This window comes from Myotis yumanensis, unplaced genomic scaffold (assembly GCF_028538775.1).
Source record: "Myotis yumanensis isolate MYYU_CA2020_CCGP unplaced genomic scaffold, mMyoYum1.0.hap1 SCAF_1, whole genome shotgun sequence".
NCBI lineage: Eukaryota > Metazoa > Chordata > Mammalia > Chiroptera > Vespertilionidae > Myotis > Myotis yumanensis.
This window is the reverse complement of record NW_027223752.1, coordinates 46,893,007-46,911,521: the sequence shown is the minus strand read 5'-3', so window position 1 is coordinate 46,911,521 and position 18,515 is coordinate 46,893,007. Positions and strand designations below refer to the sequence as shown.

Sequence of the window (18,515 nt, the reverse complement as noted above, 5' to 3'; positions counted from 1 at the left end):
TCAGACACAGAAATCACAGTGTCTCACTGCTCATACCAACAAACCTCCTTTTAGTTTAATTCACTCTGTAGACACGACATCAAAGTTCTTCCCAGCCTTCCTACACCATGTATACCGATGTGGAAACACTTACTGTCTGCTCTTGATCCTCTAGTTAAAAGTGGCATGCCTGTGGATTTCCCTTCATTCAGCTCAGATTCCTCTCTATAGGAAGACATTTATCTGTATTTAATTTCAAGGGAATCACATAAACATTTGAACCAGATAATTTCTCCGCCTCTCTCTCCAATATAATTAATAGTAATAATAATAGTTCATTTGAGGGCACCAAGAGAATGGGTCACTTTGGGGATGAGGATGAGGATGAAACTCTTGGAAGAATCTGAAGAAAATCACTGAGTGAACAGAGAAGTGAAATAAGAATCCAAGATTATGCTGAGAAAAGCTAGATCAAAAATTGTGTGAATAAAACAATAGAATTAGATAGTTGTGCCCTAGGCATTGGCCTTACTTGCCTGGGTCACCAGAAAGGTGTTTGGGGAGGCTCCTTTAACCTGAGGTGAGTACAGGTGAAGCAGAAGGACCCACTGCTCTGGGCCTCAGCTGAGATGCCCACTGGCACCATCTTGGTAGTGGATGCTGCAAAGCACCTCCCAGCTCCTGTTCAGGACTGAAGATCACAGGCCTCCAGCTGACGGCACACAGGTCTTCACTGTCAGCGCCTCCAAGTATCGCCTTGTTTCAAAGAGTTGCTGCACCCAAGGCCATGTACCCTCTCCTGCCCATCACCTCCTGGGTCTGGTCCCCCCTTGGGGTGTAAAGACCCTCACTCCCAACCCAGAACAATTGTGAGGACCCCTCTCAGGTTAGTTAAGGCCTTTTATTAAAACTGTATCACAGCCTGACTTCTTCCTCTGCTCAGTCCTGCTTCTGTTCCTTCCCTTTCATGGGTGTGAATACAAAAAACACTCTTTAAAAAATGTCCTATAATCTCCATCTCAGAGTCTGCTTCACAGGGAACAAATCGGTCACATCTGCTGACACCCCCCTTGGAAGAAACTGCTAGAAAATCTCACTCATCAGAGAGCTGTCACCACCTATCATTGGGTTATTACTCCACCACTGATTTACTCCCGGTCACCAGCCATAGATTTCTTTAGAAATCCATGCTAATATTTACAGTTTAAACCACAGCCAAGCTAAAACTGAGAGTATGCTCTGGAAACAAAAAGTCACCTGAGTTTGGCCAGGACACACCCATTCCCCAGAATCTGGTGAGGATTTCATCTCTCTCACTTTGACAGCAAAAAGTATCAAAAAGGTGTTTCTTACTGAACAAAAGGTGGAGGGACCCTAAAAAGCAGGAATCGGGTTTTTACATTTACAAAATCACAATATAATTATATATTCAAATTTGTTCACATTATACCATATATATTTTTTCAGATGTCTTAGAATTAAGCAGCCTGGTACAGATCTGCAGATAACGAAGATAATTTTACCATGTACCTGGGCCCAACATATTTTCATTAAAAGTTTCCCTCTTATCCCTGGCCACGTGGATTAGTGGGTTGGAGCATTGTCCGTACACCAGAAGGTTGTGGGTTTGATCCCCAGTTAGGTGTGTACAGGGGGTAACCGATCAGTATCTCTCTCTCTCACTCTCTGTCTGTCTGCCTGTCTCTTCCTTCCTCTCTCTCTAAAATCAATTATATATATATATATATATATATATATATATATATATATATATATCCTCAGGTGAGGATTTTTAAAAAAATGTGGTGGGAGGTGCATAAGGGTATAGGAGGGATAAATGGTGATGGAAATAAATTAAAAAATATATATTTAAAAATCAAAGTTTCCCTCTTAACCATATAACCCAGCAATTCCACTTCTGGGTATTTGTCCAAAGAAATCCAAAACACTAGTCAAAAAGACACATGCATCCCTATGTTCATTGCAGTATTGTTTACAACAGCCAAAATAAGGAAGCGATCAAAGTGTCCATCATTATACAAATGGGTAAAGAAGATGTGGTAAATATATACAATGAAATAATCCTTGGCCATAAAGAAAAAAATAAAGTTGTGCAATAACATGGATGGACCTAGAGGATATTATGCCAAATGAGATAAGTCAGACAGAGAAAGACAAATACCATATGATTTCATTACATGTGGAATCTAAACAATAAATAAACAGACCAACAAAACAGAAACAAACTCATAGGTACAGAGGACAAACCGATGGTTGCCAGATGGGAGGGGCTTGGAGGAAAAGGTAAAGGGATTAAGGAATATAAGTTGGAAGTTATACAATAGTCATGGGGATGTAAACTACAGTATAGGGAATATAGTCCAGATGGGTAGTAGACTTACCAGGGGGAATCACCTCATAAGTTATATAAAGGTTTAACCTCTATTATGTATACCTGAAACTAACATAATATTGAATGTCAACTGTAATTTTTAAAAATTTTTAAAAATAAAATGTAAATAGAAGAAGGGGGAAAGTACTAATCTACAATTTTGCATGCCAATTTTTTAAAAAAGTTTCCTTCTTAGAAAAAAAAATCAGCCTTGCTATTCTGAAAGCTGATCTAAAATTTATAGTCATATAAGAGTCACATTCCCACGCTCCTTACCCCATGCCTGGCACAAAGTAAAAGCTCAAACCATACTTGATGAAAGAACAATGATATATTTCTTGGCTGAACAGTGAAGTTGTAAAATAAGATTGCTTAGAAGGACAGGAGATTCTAAACTTAAGCCTGAGAACAGGACAGGGTGAACAAGAGCGAAGCAGGCAGGAAAGCAGCCGGAAACCCATGGTAAAGGCCAGCTACGTTGGCCAGGAGGAAATGTGTGGTTTCCTGAATTGTACCCGTTCAAAGCCATGAACTTGGAAGCATACCATATATATAGCATGTCAGGTCCATAACTGTCCCTTCCGTCACACTTTGGAGTGACTTTGAAAAGGTTATTTATAATCCTGGGCTCCTCTGTCCCTGTGCATTGCTCCTGGAAGGGATATGGAGGTGGAGGCAGCTGTAACAGAAAAATAAGGCTGCAAAGAACTGGAGTGGGTACATTTCACAGAGCACCACTTACAATGTCTTTAAAGGAGGACTTTTTAAAAATCCTCACCCAAGGATATGTTTAATAATTTTTTTAGAGAGAGGAAGGGAGGAAGAGAGAGACATTGATGTGAGAGAGGAACATCAACGTCAGAGAGAAACATTGATCGGCTGCCTCCTATAAGTGCCCCAAATGGAGACCAAACCCACAACCCAAGTGCCCTGACCAGGAATAGAACCTGAGATCTTTTAGTGTATGGGATGACGCTCCAACCAACTGAACCACACTGGCCAGAGTCTTAGAGGAGGATTTTTAAGCTAGAGTGACTGGGCCTCCTCTGGGCACCATAGTGGGATTTCAGGAAACTGCACACCCTGTAATTGGTGTAAAGTGAGTGAGTGTGTGTGTGTGTGTGTGTGTGTGTGTGTGTCTGTCTGTCTGTCTGGAGAGGGAGCCTCAGATTTCATTAGATTCTTGTGTCTTTGGTTATAAGACCTTTTCCTTCTTTGGTTTTATCAACTCAAGTGGGGCTCCTCTAAACCCATCACTATCCATTAAGGGCTGAGCGGATGGCGAGAGGTGGGGACGAGAGGGGACTAACCATGTGGAAGGCTTTCTATTAACTGAGTGAATAGATGTGGATGGATTAGAGAATGCCCAGCATATACTGGTATAAGGACCTATAAATATTCACTCTTATTATTACTATTAGTCTTTTCTAAATGCTTTCTGAACTTCACAACAACACCATGAGGTCAGCATAAATCCCATGCTGTAAACCCTCGATTTTGCAGACCTTGATTTGACGGACTTGCGATTTAACGAAAAAAAAATTTCCAGTCTATATGTCATATGTGAAAATTAACACCCTATTAATTTTAAAATGCTTTTAACCAAGATTTGCTAATAACTAAATTAACAGATTAATTCTTTGTTATTAATTCACTGTTATTTTAAACAAATGTTAGCAAATAGGCCATATGTTGGAAAAAACACTGTAGTAACTTCCCTGACATAAATACATATTACATATCTACAACTATAGTCTACATATTTAAATCCAAGAGTTACTGCTCAAAAACAACGTTCAGTGAATGACTAGCATGTGATCACACCCCATGGCATAAATTGGTTCTGCAGATTTTTTGTTTGTTTGTTTGTTATTTTATTTTTTCCTTTTATTGATTAAGATATTACAAATGTGTCCTTATCCCCCCAATGTCCCCTCATCCCCCCAATCCTGCCCTCACACTCACCCTCTGTTGTCCACATCCATTGCTTATGCTTATATTCATGCATACAAGTCCTTTGGTTGATCTTTCCCCTCACACCCACCCTCCCCTATCTTCCCTCTGAGTTTTGAGCATCTGATTGATGCTTCTCTGTCTCTACATCTGTTTTTGTTCATTGGTTTATGTTGTTCATTATAATCCACAAATGAGTGAGAGCATGTGATATTTATCTTTCTCTGACTGACTTATTTCACTTAGCATAATGCTCTCCAGCTCCATCCATGCTGTTGCAAATGGTAGGAGTTCCTTCCTTTTTACAGCAGCATAATATTCCATTGTGTAGATGTGCCAAAGTTTTTTAACCCATTCATCTGCTGATGGGCACTTAGGCTGATTCCAAATCTTAGCTATGGTAAATTGTGCTGCTATGAACATAGGAGTGCATATATCCTTTCTGATTGGTGTTTTTAGTTTCTTGGGATATATTCCTGGTAGTAGGATCACTGGGTCAAATGGAAGTTCCATTGTTAGTTTTTTAAGGAAACGCCATACTGTTCTCCACAGTGGCTGCACCACTTTGCATTCCCACGAGCAGTGAATGAAGAATAAACGACATAGAGACCAAAAAAAAAAAAAAAAAAAATACAAAAGATCAATGAAACCAAAAGCTGGTTCTCTGAAAGGATTAACAAGATTGATGAACCTCTCGCCAGGCTCACCAAGAAACAAAGAGAGAGGACCCAAATAAACAAAATCAGAAATGAAAGAGGTGAAGTAACAACTGACCCTACAGATATACAAAGGATTGTTAAAAAATACTATGAACAACTCTACTCCAACAAACTGGACAACCTCGACGAAATGGACACATTCCTAGAAAAATACAAGCTTCCAAAACTCAATCAGGAAGAATCAAAAAACCTGAATAGGCCCATAACTACTGATGAAATTAAAACAGTAATCAAAAAGCTTCCAGCAAACAAAAGCCCTGGACCAGATGGCTTCACAGGGGAGTGTTACCGAAAATTCAAAGAAAAACTAAAGCCAATCCTTCTCAGACTATTCCAAAAAATTCAAGAGGAAGGCACACTTCCAAGTTCTTTCTGCAGAAGTTTTAACACCTGCTGGCCGATGTTCCCACCTGCGCTAAGCTGTGGGTATGTGTTTACTTACTATACTGACTAGACCTAGTCAGTATAAATTTAAAATTACAGTAATACATATAGGAAGCTTTTCTGTGAAATTAAACTTTTCTTACATAGTTAATTTTAATTATACAAACATGTCTACATAAGTAAAAGCAGGTAAACTGTCAATTTTTTAACATATACGTTTGGAAAACCTACTTTATTATATAATGGACTTTCGGCTTTCACAGACACCCCCTCTCCTGAATTAGTCTTACTGTATCCTACTTGTGAGGGAAGGAACTCAGGGAGTGAGTAAAGTAACCCGGGGGCTCACAGCTAGTGGTAGAGTTCAGAACGAATTCCAAAGCTTGGACTCTTTGGCTCCACCCCATGGCCAGAATTACTGGCCAGGTTTCCTGGGGAGGCAGCCTCCCTGACTAAGCTTAAGGCTTTCCCATCCAAGCTCCAGGGCCTTGCTCTCTCCCTGAGTCTGTCCATCAGAACAGGCACTGAGCCTAAAAATTAGCTTCTTGGAGCCAAGGCAGTATCTACTGGTTCATGTACTATGACCCCAATCATTCCACTCAAATTCCACACACAAAGCTAGTTCCTCTCCTAGGGCATGAAGTGATAACTAAAGAAATAAATCACGCTTATCACAGGGCCCTTGCCTCTCTGATGCAGCCAAGTCAAAGGCTGGGAGGAAAGGCATGTTTTTCTCCTAGTCACCAACCAGCGTGAGGAAGCTCTAAGTGGAGTTTCCTATCTTTTGGTTTTCAGATCCATGCTAAGAACTGCAGTTAAATATCAGCTACTAAAACAGCCTTCCTAAAACCACGTAGGAACCCTGACAATTGCATTGTACTGAGCACTTTCTGTGTGTCTGCGCTGTAAATGTTATCCCTGTGCCTCAAAGGAGCCAGGCTGGCGGGCTAGGGGTCATATTTTGAGAGGTTAAGTCCCTCAGGTCACACAGGCAGCGAGCAGCAGAACTAGGATTTGAACCCACCCACCGGATGACAGCACCAGTGTTCTTACCCATACGCCTCCCACCATGCCCACACAGCCACTGTGATTCACGGCCAGCAAGGCCAATATCTCCCTTGGTTTTCCCTGCAGCCACTTCCCTGAGACCTGGCCGAACTCAGAAGGAGAAGCCAAGACGGATGGACTTTATAAGTAGAAGATCCGGGTTCCAGGTCCAGCTTTGCCCCTTCCTAGCTTTGTCTCCTTGGGCAGATCACTTAACCTTCCAGGGTCTCCGTTTCCTCGCCTATGCCATGCAGGTCAGCACTCGCTGGTGCACAGATCCAGAAGAGAATTCGAGCGCAGGCTTAAGTGTTCAGCAAATGTTAGTTACCACACCCCTTCCCGAACCCACTAATTCAAACACTAGGTGGTGGCCCTTTCTCAGCCTCCTCACTGCCCTCCTCTTCAGCGTTCCTCTTGGCCACCTCCGCCACCGCCTCCTCGGACACCCCTCCGTAGTAGCTGCTGCTTCATTTCCCCTCATTTCAGTAGTTTTCTGGACTCCTAGGAAGGACTGGCCGGGGTGCTCGCAGCTTTTCTTCTTCCTATTCGGCTCTGGGCAGGAGTCTGTGCTCCCGGAGGACCCGGAGCATCGGGATCCAGCGCTGCGCTCAGCTGCTCCCGCGCGCCCTCACCGCCCCGTGCCCCCTACGCAGCTGGCCCCGCGTCCCGCCCCTCGGAGGGGTGTGCCCCGAGAGAGTTTAGATAGGAGGTGCCTGCTGGGCACACCCGGCAGCCCGCGGAGCTTCCTCTGCGGCGCAGCCTCTCCTCCCGAGGCGCACGCGAGCGGCCAGGATCTGCTCAGCCCCGGACGCGGGGCCCCCGGCCCTCCCGCCGCCTCCACGCCGCCCGCCATGAAGCCGTCGTTCCTCCGCTGCCAAAACACCACCTCGGTGGAGAAGGGCTACTCCGCGACCATGGGCTGGGTGCTCTTCAGCGCGGGCCTCCTGGGCAATCTGCTGGCGCTGGGGCTGCTGGCGCGCTCCGGGCTGTCGTCCTGCTCGGTGCGCTCGCCGCGCCCGCCGCCTTCGGTCTTCTACGTGCTGGTGTGCGGCCTGACGGTCACCGACCTGCTGGGCAAGTCCCTCTTGAGCCCCTTCGTGCTGGCGGCCTACGCGCAGAACCGGAGCCTGTGGGGGCTGGTGCCCCCACCGGGCAGCTCTCTGTGCCAAGCCTTCGCCTTCTTCATGTCCTTCTTCGGCCTCGCCTCGACGCTGCAGCTCCTGGCCATGGCCCTGGAGTGCTGGCTCTCCCTGGGGCACCCCTTCTTCTACCGACGGCACATCACCCTGCGCCGGGGCGCGCTGGTGGCGCCCGTCGTGGGCGCCTTCTGCCTGGCTTTCTGCGCGCTGCCCTTCGCGGGCTTCGGCAAGTTCGTGCAGTACTGCCCGGGCACCTGGTGCTTCATCCAGATGGGGCACGAGGAGCGCTCGCCGTCGGTGCTGGGCTACTCGGTGCTCTACGCCAGCCTCCTGGCGCTGCTGGTCCTCGCCATCGTGCTGTGCAACCTGAGCGCCATGCGCAGCCTCTACTCCATGCACCGGCGGCTGCGGCGGCGCCGGCGCTCGCTCACCCGGGACCGCGTGGAGCCCGGCGCCGGCGAGAGGGTGGCGTCCCCGCCGCCCCTGGAGGAGCTGGATCACCTCCTGCTGCTGGCGCTCATGACCGTGCTCTTCACCTTGTGCTTCCTGCCTCTAATTGTGAGTCGCTCCTCGCCGAGGCCGCGGGTGCCGGGAGCGCGTAGGGCTGCGGGGCGCGGGTGCGGGGCCGGGAGGGTGGAGCGCGCTGGACGCGGCGCCAGAGACGCTGCGCCCCGGGCCAGGAGGGCTGGTTGCTGGGCTCCCCACATCGGGTTCCCTCCCTCCACTGCCCCAGGACACAGGACCAGTTTGTTGAGTGAGAAGAGGGAAAGTCAGAGCGAGCCGGGGAAAGACCGAGTCCCTGGGTGGCCCTGTGGCCCCGCGAAACCTCTCCGGTTGGCAGAACCCTTTCCTCTCTGCTTCCCTCTGGGAAGGTAGGAGTTATTTCTGCGACTACGAACTTCAACAGGGGGTCCTCTCCTGTTTCCGGGTGACTAATGTTTGATTTCGTTAGACCTGTCCATGCTTGTAATGGCATCCGTAGTGATCTAATGGGATCTGGGAGTTCTGCTCCCGGGTTTTGGCGTGGAAAGGGAATCAGAGAAGGTGTGATTCTGGTTTGCAGAGGCGAGTGGCCGAAAGCATAGGTTTAGTTTCTTCAAACTCCTGCGTAAGCTTAGAGGAGTCCGGGTGCTGTGTCTGGTGCTGCTGCCCGAGTGGGTCGTGGTGACTGAGGCGGAGAGGCTGTTGGGAAAGTACTTTTCAGTCACTGGTGTCATTTTGACAACCTGTCTGGACAGGTTGGTTTTCTTTCTGTCTTGGCAACCGGGGTGACACGAAAGCCATTATCTCTGGTTTCAATTTACTAAAGGGGGTGGGGGTGGAGATTGAAGGTATTTCCTCCTGGGGTCCCAGCCAAGACCGGGGTCCGCCAAGACACGTGGGAGTGTGGCTGAGGCTTTGAGAAAACCTTTTCAGTGTCACTCCTCTCCTTCTCCCCTCCCACCCCCACCTCCATGTACTTGTTCAACATGAGCAACATTTAAACAGATGCTCTGCCAATTCAGTGCCTTTGGAGTTCTTGAGACTTTTGTGAATAGGAAAGTTACATTTCTTGTAGCAACGTAGCAATTTTGGATGTTACTTTCAAAGGTGGATGAAAGTGACATATGATGTGATTTTCCCTTAAATGAAGGCGTTAAGGAGTGTGTGTGTGTGTGGGGGGGGGGGGGGGTCTATAGCTTCATCATGCAGAGTTAGGATCAGAGCACCCAAAAATAAGTCAATAAATCTGTAGCCATATAAATAGATATGGATAGAGATAGAGATATTCAGCAGTGGTTCTCAAATTTTACCAGGCTCCGAATCATCAGCAGGACTTTTAAAAAACATAGCAAGCTGGACCCCATTCCCCAGAGTTTCTGAGTCAGACGTTTTTGAAGAATTCTCGTTCTTGGCGAGTTCCCAGGCGAGGTGGGAGCTGCTGACGCAGGGATCACATTTGGAGAACCACAGTCCAAAGTAGGACTTGGCCAACCACAGCCCACAGGCCAAGTCCATCCTGCCCGCTGTTTCTGTACAGCCATGAAATTAAGAATAGTTTTCACAAATAAACACTTGCAATCAATTTGATGATAGGACACATGAACTCTGAACCCCCAGTTAAGCCAAACATTATTCCAAGAAAAAAAGATTCTTATTATTCTCCTTAGTAGACATGTATTACCAAAAATAATAATAATAATAAGTGTACTTAATTATTATTACAGTAGAGGCCGGGTGCTCGAATTCATGCATGGCTGGGGTCAAGCCTGCCCAACCCTCCTTGGGGTGGGAGGGCTGATCAGGGGAAGGAGCCCGGGTGGTTGGCCAGCAGCCCTGCCCCCTGGTTGAACTCCCCAAGGAACTCCTGGTGGAGGGAACAATTTGCATATTACCCTTTTATTATATAGGATTCTTAATTTCATTAATAAAAGTTGTAGGACATGTGTCTTCTCTCATCATATAAGTACCCACCAAATATTCACTATTTGCTTTTTATCCCATAAAATAGAAAATATTTACTGTCCAGCTCTTAATAGAACATGTTTGCAGACCCCCTGCTCTAAGCAACAGTCTTATTTACTTATGCTGTGCTAAAAGCAGACAATAGCCAAGTGCCTGGCTATTATATCCTGAGTTTGAGTGCTTTAGGTAGAACAATGCCGAAAGCAGCATAACACAGTGAAAGAACATCATATCCGGATTATCTCCAAGGGAAGTTAAATGACTCATATGTGATTTCGAGGATTGATGGGAATAGTGGATTTGAAAATGATTTCCTAAAGAGCGTGTAAAATTCCAAAGATATGCAATGCAGACAGCATTCTCCACAGGAACTATCATTTTCTGGAAAGGGTAGGAAAACCGCATCAGACACAGGTGTGATTAAGGTGCATTCCTTACTAGCTATGACAGTGGCTTAGTTACCTTTCTAACCACAATTTCTCTCAGACAAGGATAGCCATACTTGCTCTGTAAGATAGCTATAACGATCTGAAGATATATATATATATATTTCCATAATATACATATACACACTTTGGATAATTATAAAGGCAGTGTTGTTAAAATACATTCAAAATTGAGCTATCAGCTATTAAAGTGTGGATACATTTTGGGGAGAAACCCTATATATATAGCTCCTACCCAGGCACCTGACCTAAAAAATTAGTGTCACTGTTATCCCTAATTATTATTATTTCCACTTATTCTTGCCTGCTGGCCATAGAACATTAAGAAATATGGTCGCTGGATGGACATGGAGAGCATTATGCTAAGCGAAATAAGCCAGTCGGAGAAAGATAAATATCACATGCTCTCACTCATTTGTGGAATATAATGAACAACATAAACTGGTGAACAAAAAATAGATCCAGAGACAGAGAAGCATTGAACAGACCATCAAACTTCAGAAGGAAGGTGGGGGGCGGGGGGTAAGAGATCAACCAAAGGACTTGTATGCATGCATATGAGCATAACCAATGGACACAGACACTAAGGGTGTGAGGGCATGTGCTAGGGCAGTGATGGCGAACCTTTTGAGCTCGGCGTGTCAGCATTTTGAAAAACCCTAACTTAACTCTGGTGCCGTGTCACATATAGAAATTTTTTGATATTTGCAACCATAGTAAAACAAAGATTTATATTTTTGATATTTATTTTATATATTTAAATGCCATTTAACAAAGAAAAATCAACCAAAAAAATGAGTTCGAGTGTCACCTCTGACACGCGTGTCATAGGTTCGCCATCACTGTGCTAGGGGGCGGGAGTGGCCGGGGAGAGGTCAAAGGGGGGAAAAGGAGTCTATGTAATACTTTAAACAATAAAGAAAAAATAATAAAATGGATAAAACAAATAAACAAAAAAGAAATATGGTCTCCTCAGGAGACAGCATTATATTCTAAGGTAATGGTTCTCAAACTTGTTTTAGTCCAAGGACCCCTTTTTACTCTTAAAAATTATTAAGGACCCAAAGAGCTTTCATTTATGTGGATTATATGTATCAGTATTTCTCATATTAGCAATTAAAAATAAGTTTTAAAATATGATTTCAAAACAAGTTAACAAAATGTACTTCGTGTATTTTTGCAAAGATGCAAGGAGAAAGCTGGGGTTTCAAAAATGATTAAGTAATGATAAAAACAGCAGGTAAAACAGAAAAACAAAAGCATGTTAAGAGCACAGAGGTACGGAGAACAGTCTCTGAAAATGCACATATGTGTTTCTTAAACCAACTACCTTAGAAAGCTCTAGAAAACGCAAGAATACACCAGCACATATTCCATTAGCCCTGGCAATGGAATGGATGTCATCATACGTCGGGTAGCCTCCATAAAACTCACTGTGTACCTACAAGAGGATGAAAGGCAAAAAGGCAAACCATGTCTTTTTTATGAAGATGGTTTTGACCCTGCAGACACACTGAAAGGGCATTAGAGAACCCCACACTTTGAAAATCGCTCTTCAAGGAATGGATCTAGGGAAAGGGGGAAACTTTAAGAAACACTTGTATTCGTGGCATAAGTATTGCATTTCATTAAGCTGATGAAAAGTGTGTTGGAATAAGCTTTTTTAAATTAACTTTGCTGTGATGCTGAATGAGAGCATGATACTTAACTAGATTGAATTTTCAAATTTCCAATTTGATACAGTAGCAAGAAAGTAAGCAAATACAATGAGCTTTAGAGGCAGTTTTCAGCACATTCTCTAACGTGGGTAACATATTTTCATCAAAATTATATTTATCTTAGAAAACCACAATGTATTGGAGGTTGGTAAGGAGCCGCGGTGGGTGAGAGAGGATGTTCATGTGTAAGTTAGAGGTAATAATTGAGAGGTCTAGAAGCCACGTGAAGATAAGTAATTGCATATATCCCAGTCCATGGAGTCAGAGAAGTGGTGCAGGACATCCTGCATGTATTGAGATAACTCCTGAGTGTGTTTCATTTTGATGCAGAAAGAACGGGCAGGATGCTCTTTCCCCAGGAGGCTCTTAGAGGCATGTAAGGATTGGTAGGCAAGAATTGGGCCCAGGGGAAAGGGTCAGGAGTGGATTTAAAGGGCTAGAGCAGAGGGCAGAGTATTGTGATGGGTGGACTGGATAGAAGAGGGCCTTAGAATCGAGAGAGCTCTCGAGAACAGAAATATCCCGCTAAGATAGGTCTCCAGAGTTGGCAATAGCAACATTTTCTCCAGGACTTCTAAATCCAACAGAGGGCACTTTTCTCACACCGATTCTCTGTGTAAATTGATCTACTTAAAAAAATGCCAGGTGTATATTCTGAGGTTATTCAGTATTTTAGCCTCTCTTATAGAAGCAGTTTATAAAGTATGTTCTAGAGCAGTGATGGCGAACCTATGACATGCGTGTCAGAGGTGACACGCGAACTCATTTTTTGGTTGATTTTTCTTTGTTAAATGGCATTTAAATATATAAAATAAATATCAAAAATATAAGTCTGCCCTAACCGGCTTGGCTCAGTGGATAGAGCGTTGACTTGCAGACTGAAGGGTCCCAGGTTTGATTCCGGTCAAGGGCATGTACCTTGGTTACGGGCACATCCCCAGTTGGGAATGTGCAGGAGGCAGCTGATTGATGTTTCTAACTCTCTATCCCTCTCCCTTCCTCTCTGTAAAAAATCAATAAAATATATTTTAAAATATATATAAGTCTTTGTTTTACTATGGTTGCAAATGTCAAAAAATTTCTATATGTGACACGGCACCAGAGTTAAGTTAGGGTTTTTCAAAATGCTGACACGCCGAGCTCAAAAGGTTCGCTATCACTGTTCTAGAGAATACTTTTGATGGACAGAGATTTTTCAAAAGTCGAAATTGTGTTCAAATTGATAATTTGTAAGAATTAATAGAATGTGTACTTTGATCACATTGATCATAAATGAAGTTGTCATATTGTTAGTAAACTAAAAAAATTAAAAATAAATTATATTAAATTAAAAGTCCAGGTATAGATCAGTACACTTCTATTACAAATCGGGTGACTTGAAAATACAATTAACCTAATAATATGCAATAGGATTAACTTGGACAAATACTGCTTAAAAATAAAATGATGTGCTTTAATTATATAAGTACCATTCATTTACCAAGGTCCCAGCTAGTCTAGTATTTTCAAATACTTGGGATTACATTTTGCTGCACTACACTTTGAGGAGAAAGAAACAAATGTAAAGATAGACTCATGTAAGCATTTGCTTTTTAAATCAACCAAATTGCATAGCCTGTTGTCAGCCATTTATCCATCCAGCACATGTCTGTTACCTACAACAGTCAATATACTGCAAGTCATTGTGGAGATATAAAATGAGAAAAACATCACATTTGCCCACATAAGCTATAATACCGGGATGGGTGGGAGTAATTAGGCCCATAAGAGAGTTTAGAGAAGGAAAAGGTCCTCTCCTAGTTGATAAAATAATAACAATAATAGCTAATTATTGAGTTCTCATTATATGCTAGGACTTGTCAAGGTTTTACTCATGCCATCTTATTCAAATTTCCTGACAATCCTGGAAGGAAGTACAAGTATCCCCACTGTGTAGTTGAGGAGATGGAATAACTTACCCGAAGTCACACAGCCAATGAGGGGACTCCAACCAGGAGGCTCAGGCTCGGAAGCTGGTGTGCGTGGCCACTCCTTCACTGGGACTCCCTGAAGCGGGTGATATTTGAGGTTGGTCCCGAGAGGCAAGCAATCAGTTTCCACTTCTAAAATGGAGATAATGGTTGTACTTCCTTCATGGGATTGTTATGAGGATGAAATGATGTTTTCAAAGTAAAATGCTTAGAACAGGGCCTGGGAACATGGGCATTAGCTATTATTGTCACTATTAGTATTATTAAGCCCTGATGATGCGAGAGGTCTTCCAGTCACGGTGTATCTTCCTGAGTGTGCTAGATGGGAGTGGCTGAGGCCACTAAAATGCTCTGTAGAGAGAGAGCAAAAAAGTAAGGAAACAATGATGGGAAAACACATCTTCTCCAGCAGATGTCCCTTGATTGCCCTAAGTGGGCCTGGCCTGTGCACTTATTCATGTCTCCTCCCACCAATGTTGAGTTAGCCTATTTCCTGTCCCATTAGGGTCCATTTTGTCCCATTATGGATTTAGAATCTCAGTAGGCACCGCGAGTATAATAGCATCACGAAAAAGTGGCTGGCCTCCAGTGGAGAGGGAGGTAGTGGTAGTGCTGGGCTAGGCAGCAGTGTTGGCTGAATGGCAGGAAAAGCCCTTCAGTAGTTTGCAGGCTCTGAGGGGGCCACAGAGACCTCAGAGAGGACCAAGGCAGTAGGAATGACTGGGCACAGGTAAGTAGGCTTACATGTCTATGTGTGTGTTTTCTCCTATGTGAAAAGAGGATGTTGGCCTCAGAAAGGTAACCATCTATGCTAAGTAATTAACATGAGTTGGCCAGGTTCTTTCGCAGGTCTCCTGTCTTTCATTGCAGTATTTCCTGTCTCTTCACAGCCCCTCGACCAGTGGTTCTCAACCTTGGCTGCATGTTAGAATCACCTGGGAATCTTTTTAAAATCCTGATTTCTGGGCCCCATCCTCCGAAAATTCTGTGTCTTTGTTACTAATGTTGTGGCTCCACCCCATAACAAAGAAACAGAATTTCCGGAGGATGAGGCCCAGAAATCAGGATTTTAAAAAGATTCCCAGGTGATTCTAACGTGCAGCCAAGGTTGAGAACCACTGCCCTAGACGCTGCTGTTTTATTGATGTCTCCGTACGTGTGACATTTCACAAGGGTGACTTATTTCTGAATTGACTAATAAGAGAGGATAGGGCCCTGGCCAGTTTGGCTCAGAGAATAGAGCCTCAGCCTGCGGACTGAAGGGTCTCGGGTTCAATTCCAGTCAAGGGCACATGCCCAGGTTGTGGGCTCGATCCCAGTAGGGGGCGTTGCAGGAGGCAGCCGATCAGTGATTCTCTCTCATCCTCGATGTTTCTATCCCTCCCTTTCTGAAATCAATAAAAATATAGGGTTTTTTTTAAAAAAAGAGAGAGAGGATAGGAAGTAGGCAGAAGAAAGGAAGGAGAACTGAAGGGAATATGGGAGGAGAACCTCAGTATTTATGGAACTGTTTGTAAAAGATTCAGTGGACTGGATTAGTCCCACCTCAGCTCCTCCTTCCTCTGTGGGGTCAGGCAGGGACCTAGAAACTCCCATGCTCACAGCAGGTAGAACAGCCTCTCAGGCAGTGGTTCTCAACCTGTGGGTCGCGACCCCTTTGGGGGTCAAATGACCCTTCATAGGGGTCACCTAAGACCATCGGAAAACATATAATTACATATTGTTTTTGTGATCAATCACTATGCTTTAATTATGTTCAATTTGTAACAATGAAATTGGGGGTCACCACATGAGGAACTGTATTAAAGGGTCGCGGCATTAGGAAGGTTGAGAACCGCTGCTCTAGGGACTTAGACCGGGACTCCCAGGAGTCCCCACTTCCACTGAGCCTCCCATGTTGTCTCTGCACCTTCCAGGCTCCTCACTTGCACCCATCAGCTGCAGTACATTTGCCCAAAATGAATATTCCAAGCCGAGCTGCCATATTCTTACAGAAAAGTGATGTATCCTGATTGAAATAAGTGAATGTATTGCTGCCATCCACCTTTCAACATTATAATGGATATATTTTCCCTTTAAAACAGTATCGTGCTTACTATGGAGCATTTAAAGCTGTCACCAAGAAAGACAGAACTTCTGAAGAAGCCGGAGACCTCAGTGCCTTGCGTTTTATATCTGTGATCTCAATTGTGGACCCTTGGATTTTCATCATTTTCAGGACATCGGTATTTCGGATGTTTTTTCACAAGATTTTCATAAGGCCGCTTACGTATAGAAATAGGCACATCATTTCCTGCCAAACTCAGATGGAAAGTCTTGCAGTCTCCGGTAAGCTGAGGAACGTATCACATTTACCACCAAAGACCCATGCTAATAACAACACTTCCATTTAAATCTTCTAAAGTTTTCTCCCATAACAAAACATCTAAATGTGTTTTCAAAAGTATTTGCTATCTTAAGGCATTGTTACTCTAGTATATACTTGAACCAGTTAGGTACATTTTCTTTTTCATTTCAAGGTATTAATAGTGACTAGATTTTAAATATTGTGAACAATGTTGAAAGTTTTAAAGCAATGACATTAATTGTTCCAACATTTGTACTTGGTGCCCCTCATTTTCTAGAGAGGTCTTGAGACGGCTGGGTCTAAACCCAGTAGAAACACCAGTGTTTACAGTTATGTGGTGGGTGTTCTTAAAATTCCTTATTCATTTCTAGTGAAGCCTGCTTTTTATTGTGTATCACAATTACCCATTTATTATTATTTTTCCAACTGATCTAAGTATGTCTGAATTATAGATGTTCCTCAGAGAAGTGCGATGGGAAATACAGCCAAGTCAGGGGTTTGGAGAGGCGAAGCTATAAATAAGTAGGTTTAAGGCAAGATGTGACTATGCCCACTACCCAGAGAAGAAAAATTAATGTTTATCGTTTGAAGTGCAGTTTCCTGTGTATTGAAGCAGGGATATCAGTAGGAAACAAAATTTGGGAGTGGCTACAAAATACTGTTTCAATTTTTGGTACCTGCATTTTATAGGTTTATCATATTAATGGATGTTGTGGAGGAAGGATTTATGCTTCTTTGAAAGCAGTGATGTGAGAATTTCCAGAGAGCCGAGCAGAGCTGAGCCATGTTTACTCCCTGTGGTTGTGCGAAGCCGCAGGGCATTCAGCAGAGCGAAAAGCCCGCCCAGGACTCAGTCAACCTCAGCTGAGGGTGGTGGCAGGGACCTTAACATCTACCTATTGACAGCCGCATTCTGCTCTTTGTGGAAACAGTAAGATCTTGTGGAGGTTCCGGAGAGCTCTGCACATTTAAAACGAGCAGGATGGGCTCAGATGGAGCACAGCTGAGCACTTTAATTGGAAATTAAATGTTTACAAAGGTTAGCAACACTATGAAAAAGGAACAAGAGGGGAAGATACGCTGCAGCTGTTAAACTAAACAAGCACACAGGTAAAAGCTTTTACCTTTGGTGAAAAAAACAGATGGGGGACATTCGGGCATTTTCAGCATCTCCAGAGTCCCTTGGTACCCCGACACACGCAGACTCTGAGATGGAGAGCCGGCTGCCCTTGAACAGACCCGAGACGCCAGGTCAGCCATCCCTTCCAAAGACAAGAGCATTGGACTTATTGCCAACAGAGCAGCAACCCCACTTTGCACCTTTGGTTTATATCAGTGATGATATTAACCTGGATACGTGTGTGTGTGTGTGTGTGTGTGTGTGTGTGTGTAGCAACACTGTGAAATGGCCAATTAAGAATACCTGAATTATAATTTTGGGAGTATGATGGGGTGAAAAATGCAGTCATTTTCAACGTTTAATTTTCATTTGTATATTTAATATGTGAGTACATACGTGTTTTATTGTGGAGGAAGTGAAGCTTTTTGTGTTCTCCTTTTGGAAGGTGTGTTGTGATCATTGTCAAGGTCACCTGAAAAGGTCACAGATGAACCAATAAACATCTTTATAATATTTTGCAGAGGAAATTACTTTTCTTCTAAAAAAGAAAGAGGTTTTGTTTTCTTTTTTGAATAAACAATTCCAGGAGTGCTTCTTTCTTTAGCAGTTTAATGGGCTGTTTTACCAGCATTTATATTACTTTAAATAAGTCAGCATAATGACCCTTTCTCTACAAAATGGAGATAAGCTACCCTGATGACATTCATGTTAAGTTAAAAATCAACACTTCCTTAATCTTCATTGATTTAGTCATTGACACGTGCATTGTACCAGGGTTAGTGCTGAGGAAAAGAACACATTTGACTCAGAGCTGGCCCAGGAGCCATGGGGGACATGGGCTCCTACAATTACAGTA

At 43.7% G+C, this 18,515-nt stretch overlaps 1 protein-coding gene across 1 annotated transcript; it reads left to right on the top strand.

Annotated features, from left to right (window-relative positions):
* The first annotated feature begins 7,325 nt into the window (after positions 1–7,325).
* PTGDR (prostaglandin D2 receptor) lies at positions 7,326–18,138 on the top strand. The gene is made up of 2 exons (XM_070403873.1): positions 7,326–8,171; positions 16,277–18,138. The coding sequence occupies exons 1-2, from the start codon at positions 7,326–7,328 to the stop codon at positions 16,583–16,585; spliced, it is 1,155 nt and encodes a 384-aa protein (XP_070259974.1). The 3' UTR covers positions 16,586–18,138.
* Positions 18,139–18,515: the final 377 nt, after the last annotated feature.

Coding starts and splice junctions, on each gene's coding strand:
- PTGDR (XM_070403873.1), top strand. CDS start 7,326: ATGAAGCCGTCGTTCCTCCGCTGCCAAAACACCACCTCGGTGGAGAAG. Junction 8,172..16,276: donor TGTGCTTCCTGCCTCTAATT/GTGAGTCGCTCC, acceptor CCTTTAAAACAG/TATCGTGCTTACTATGGAGC.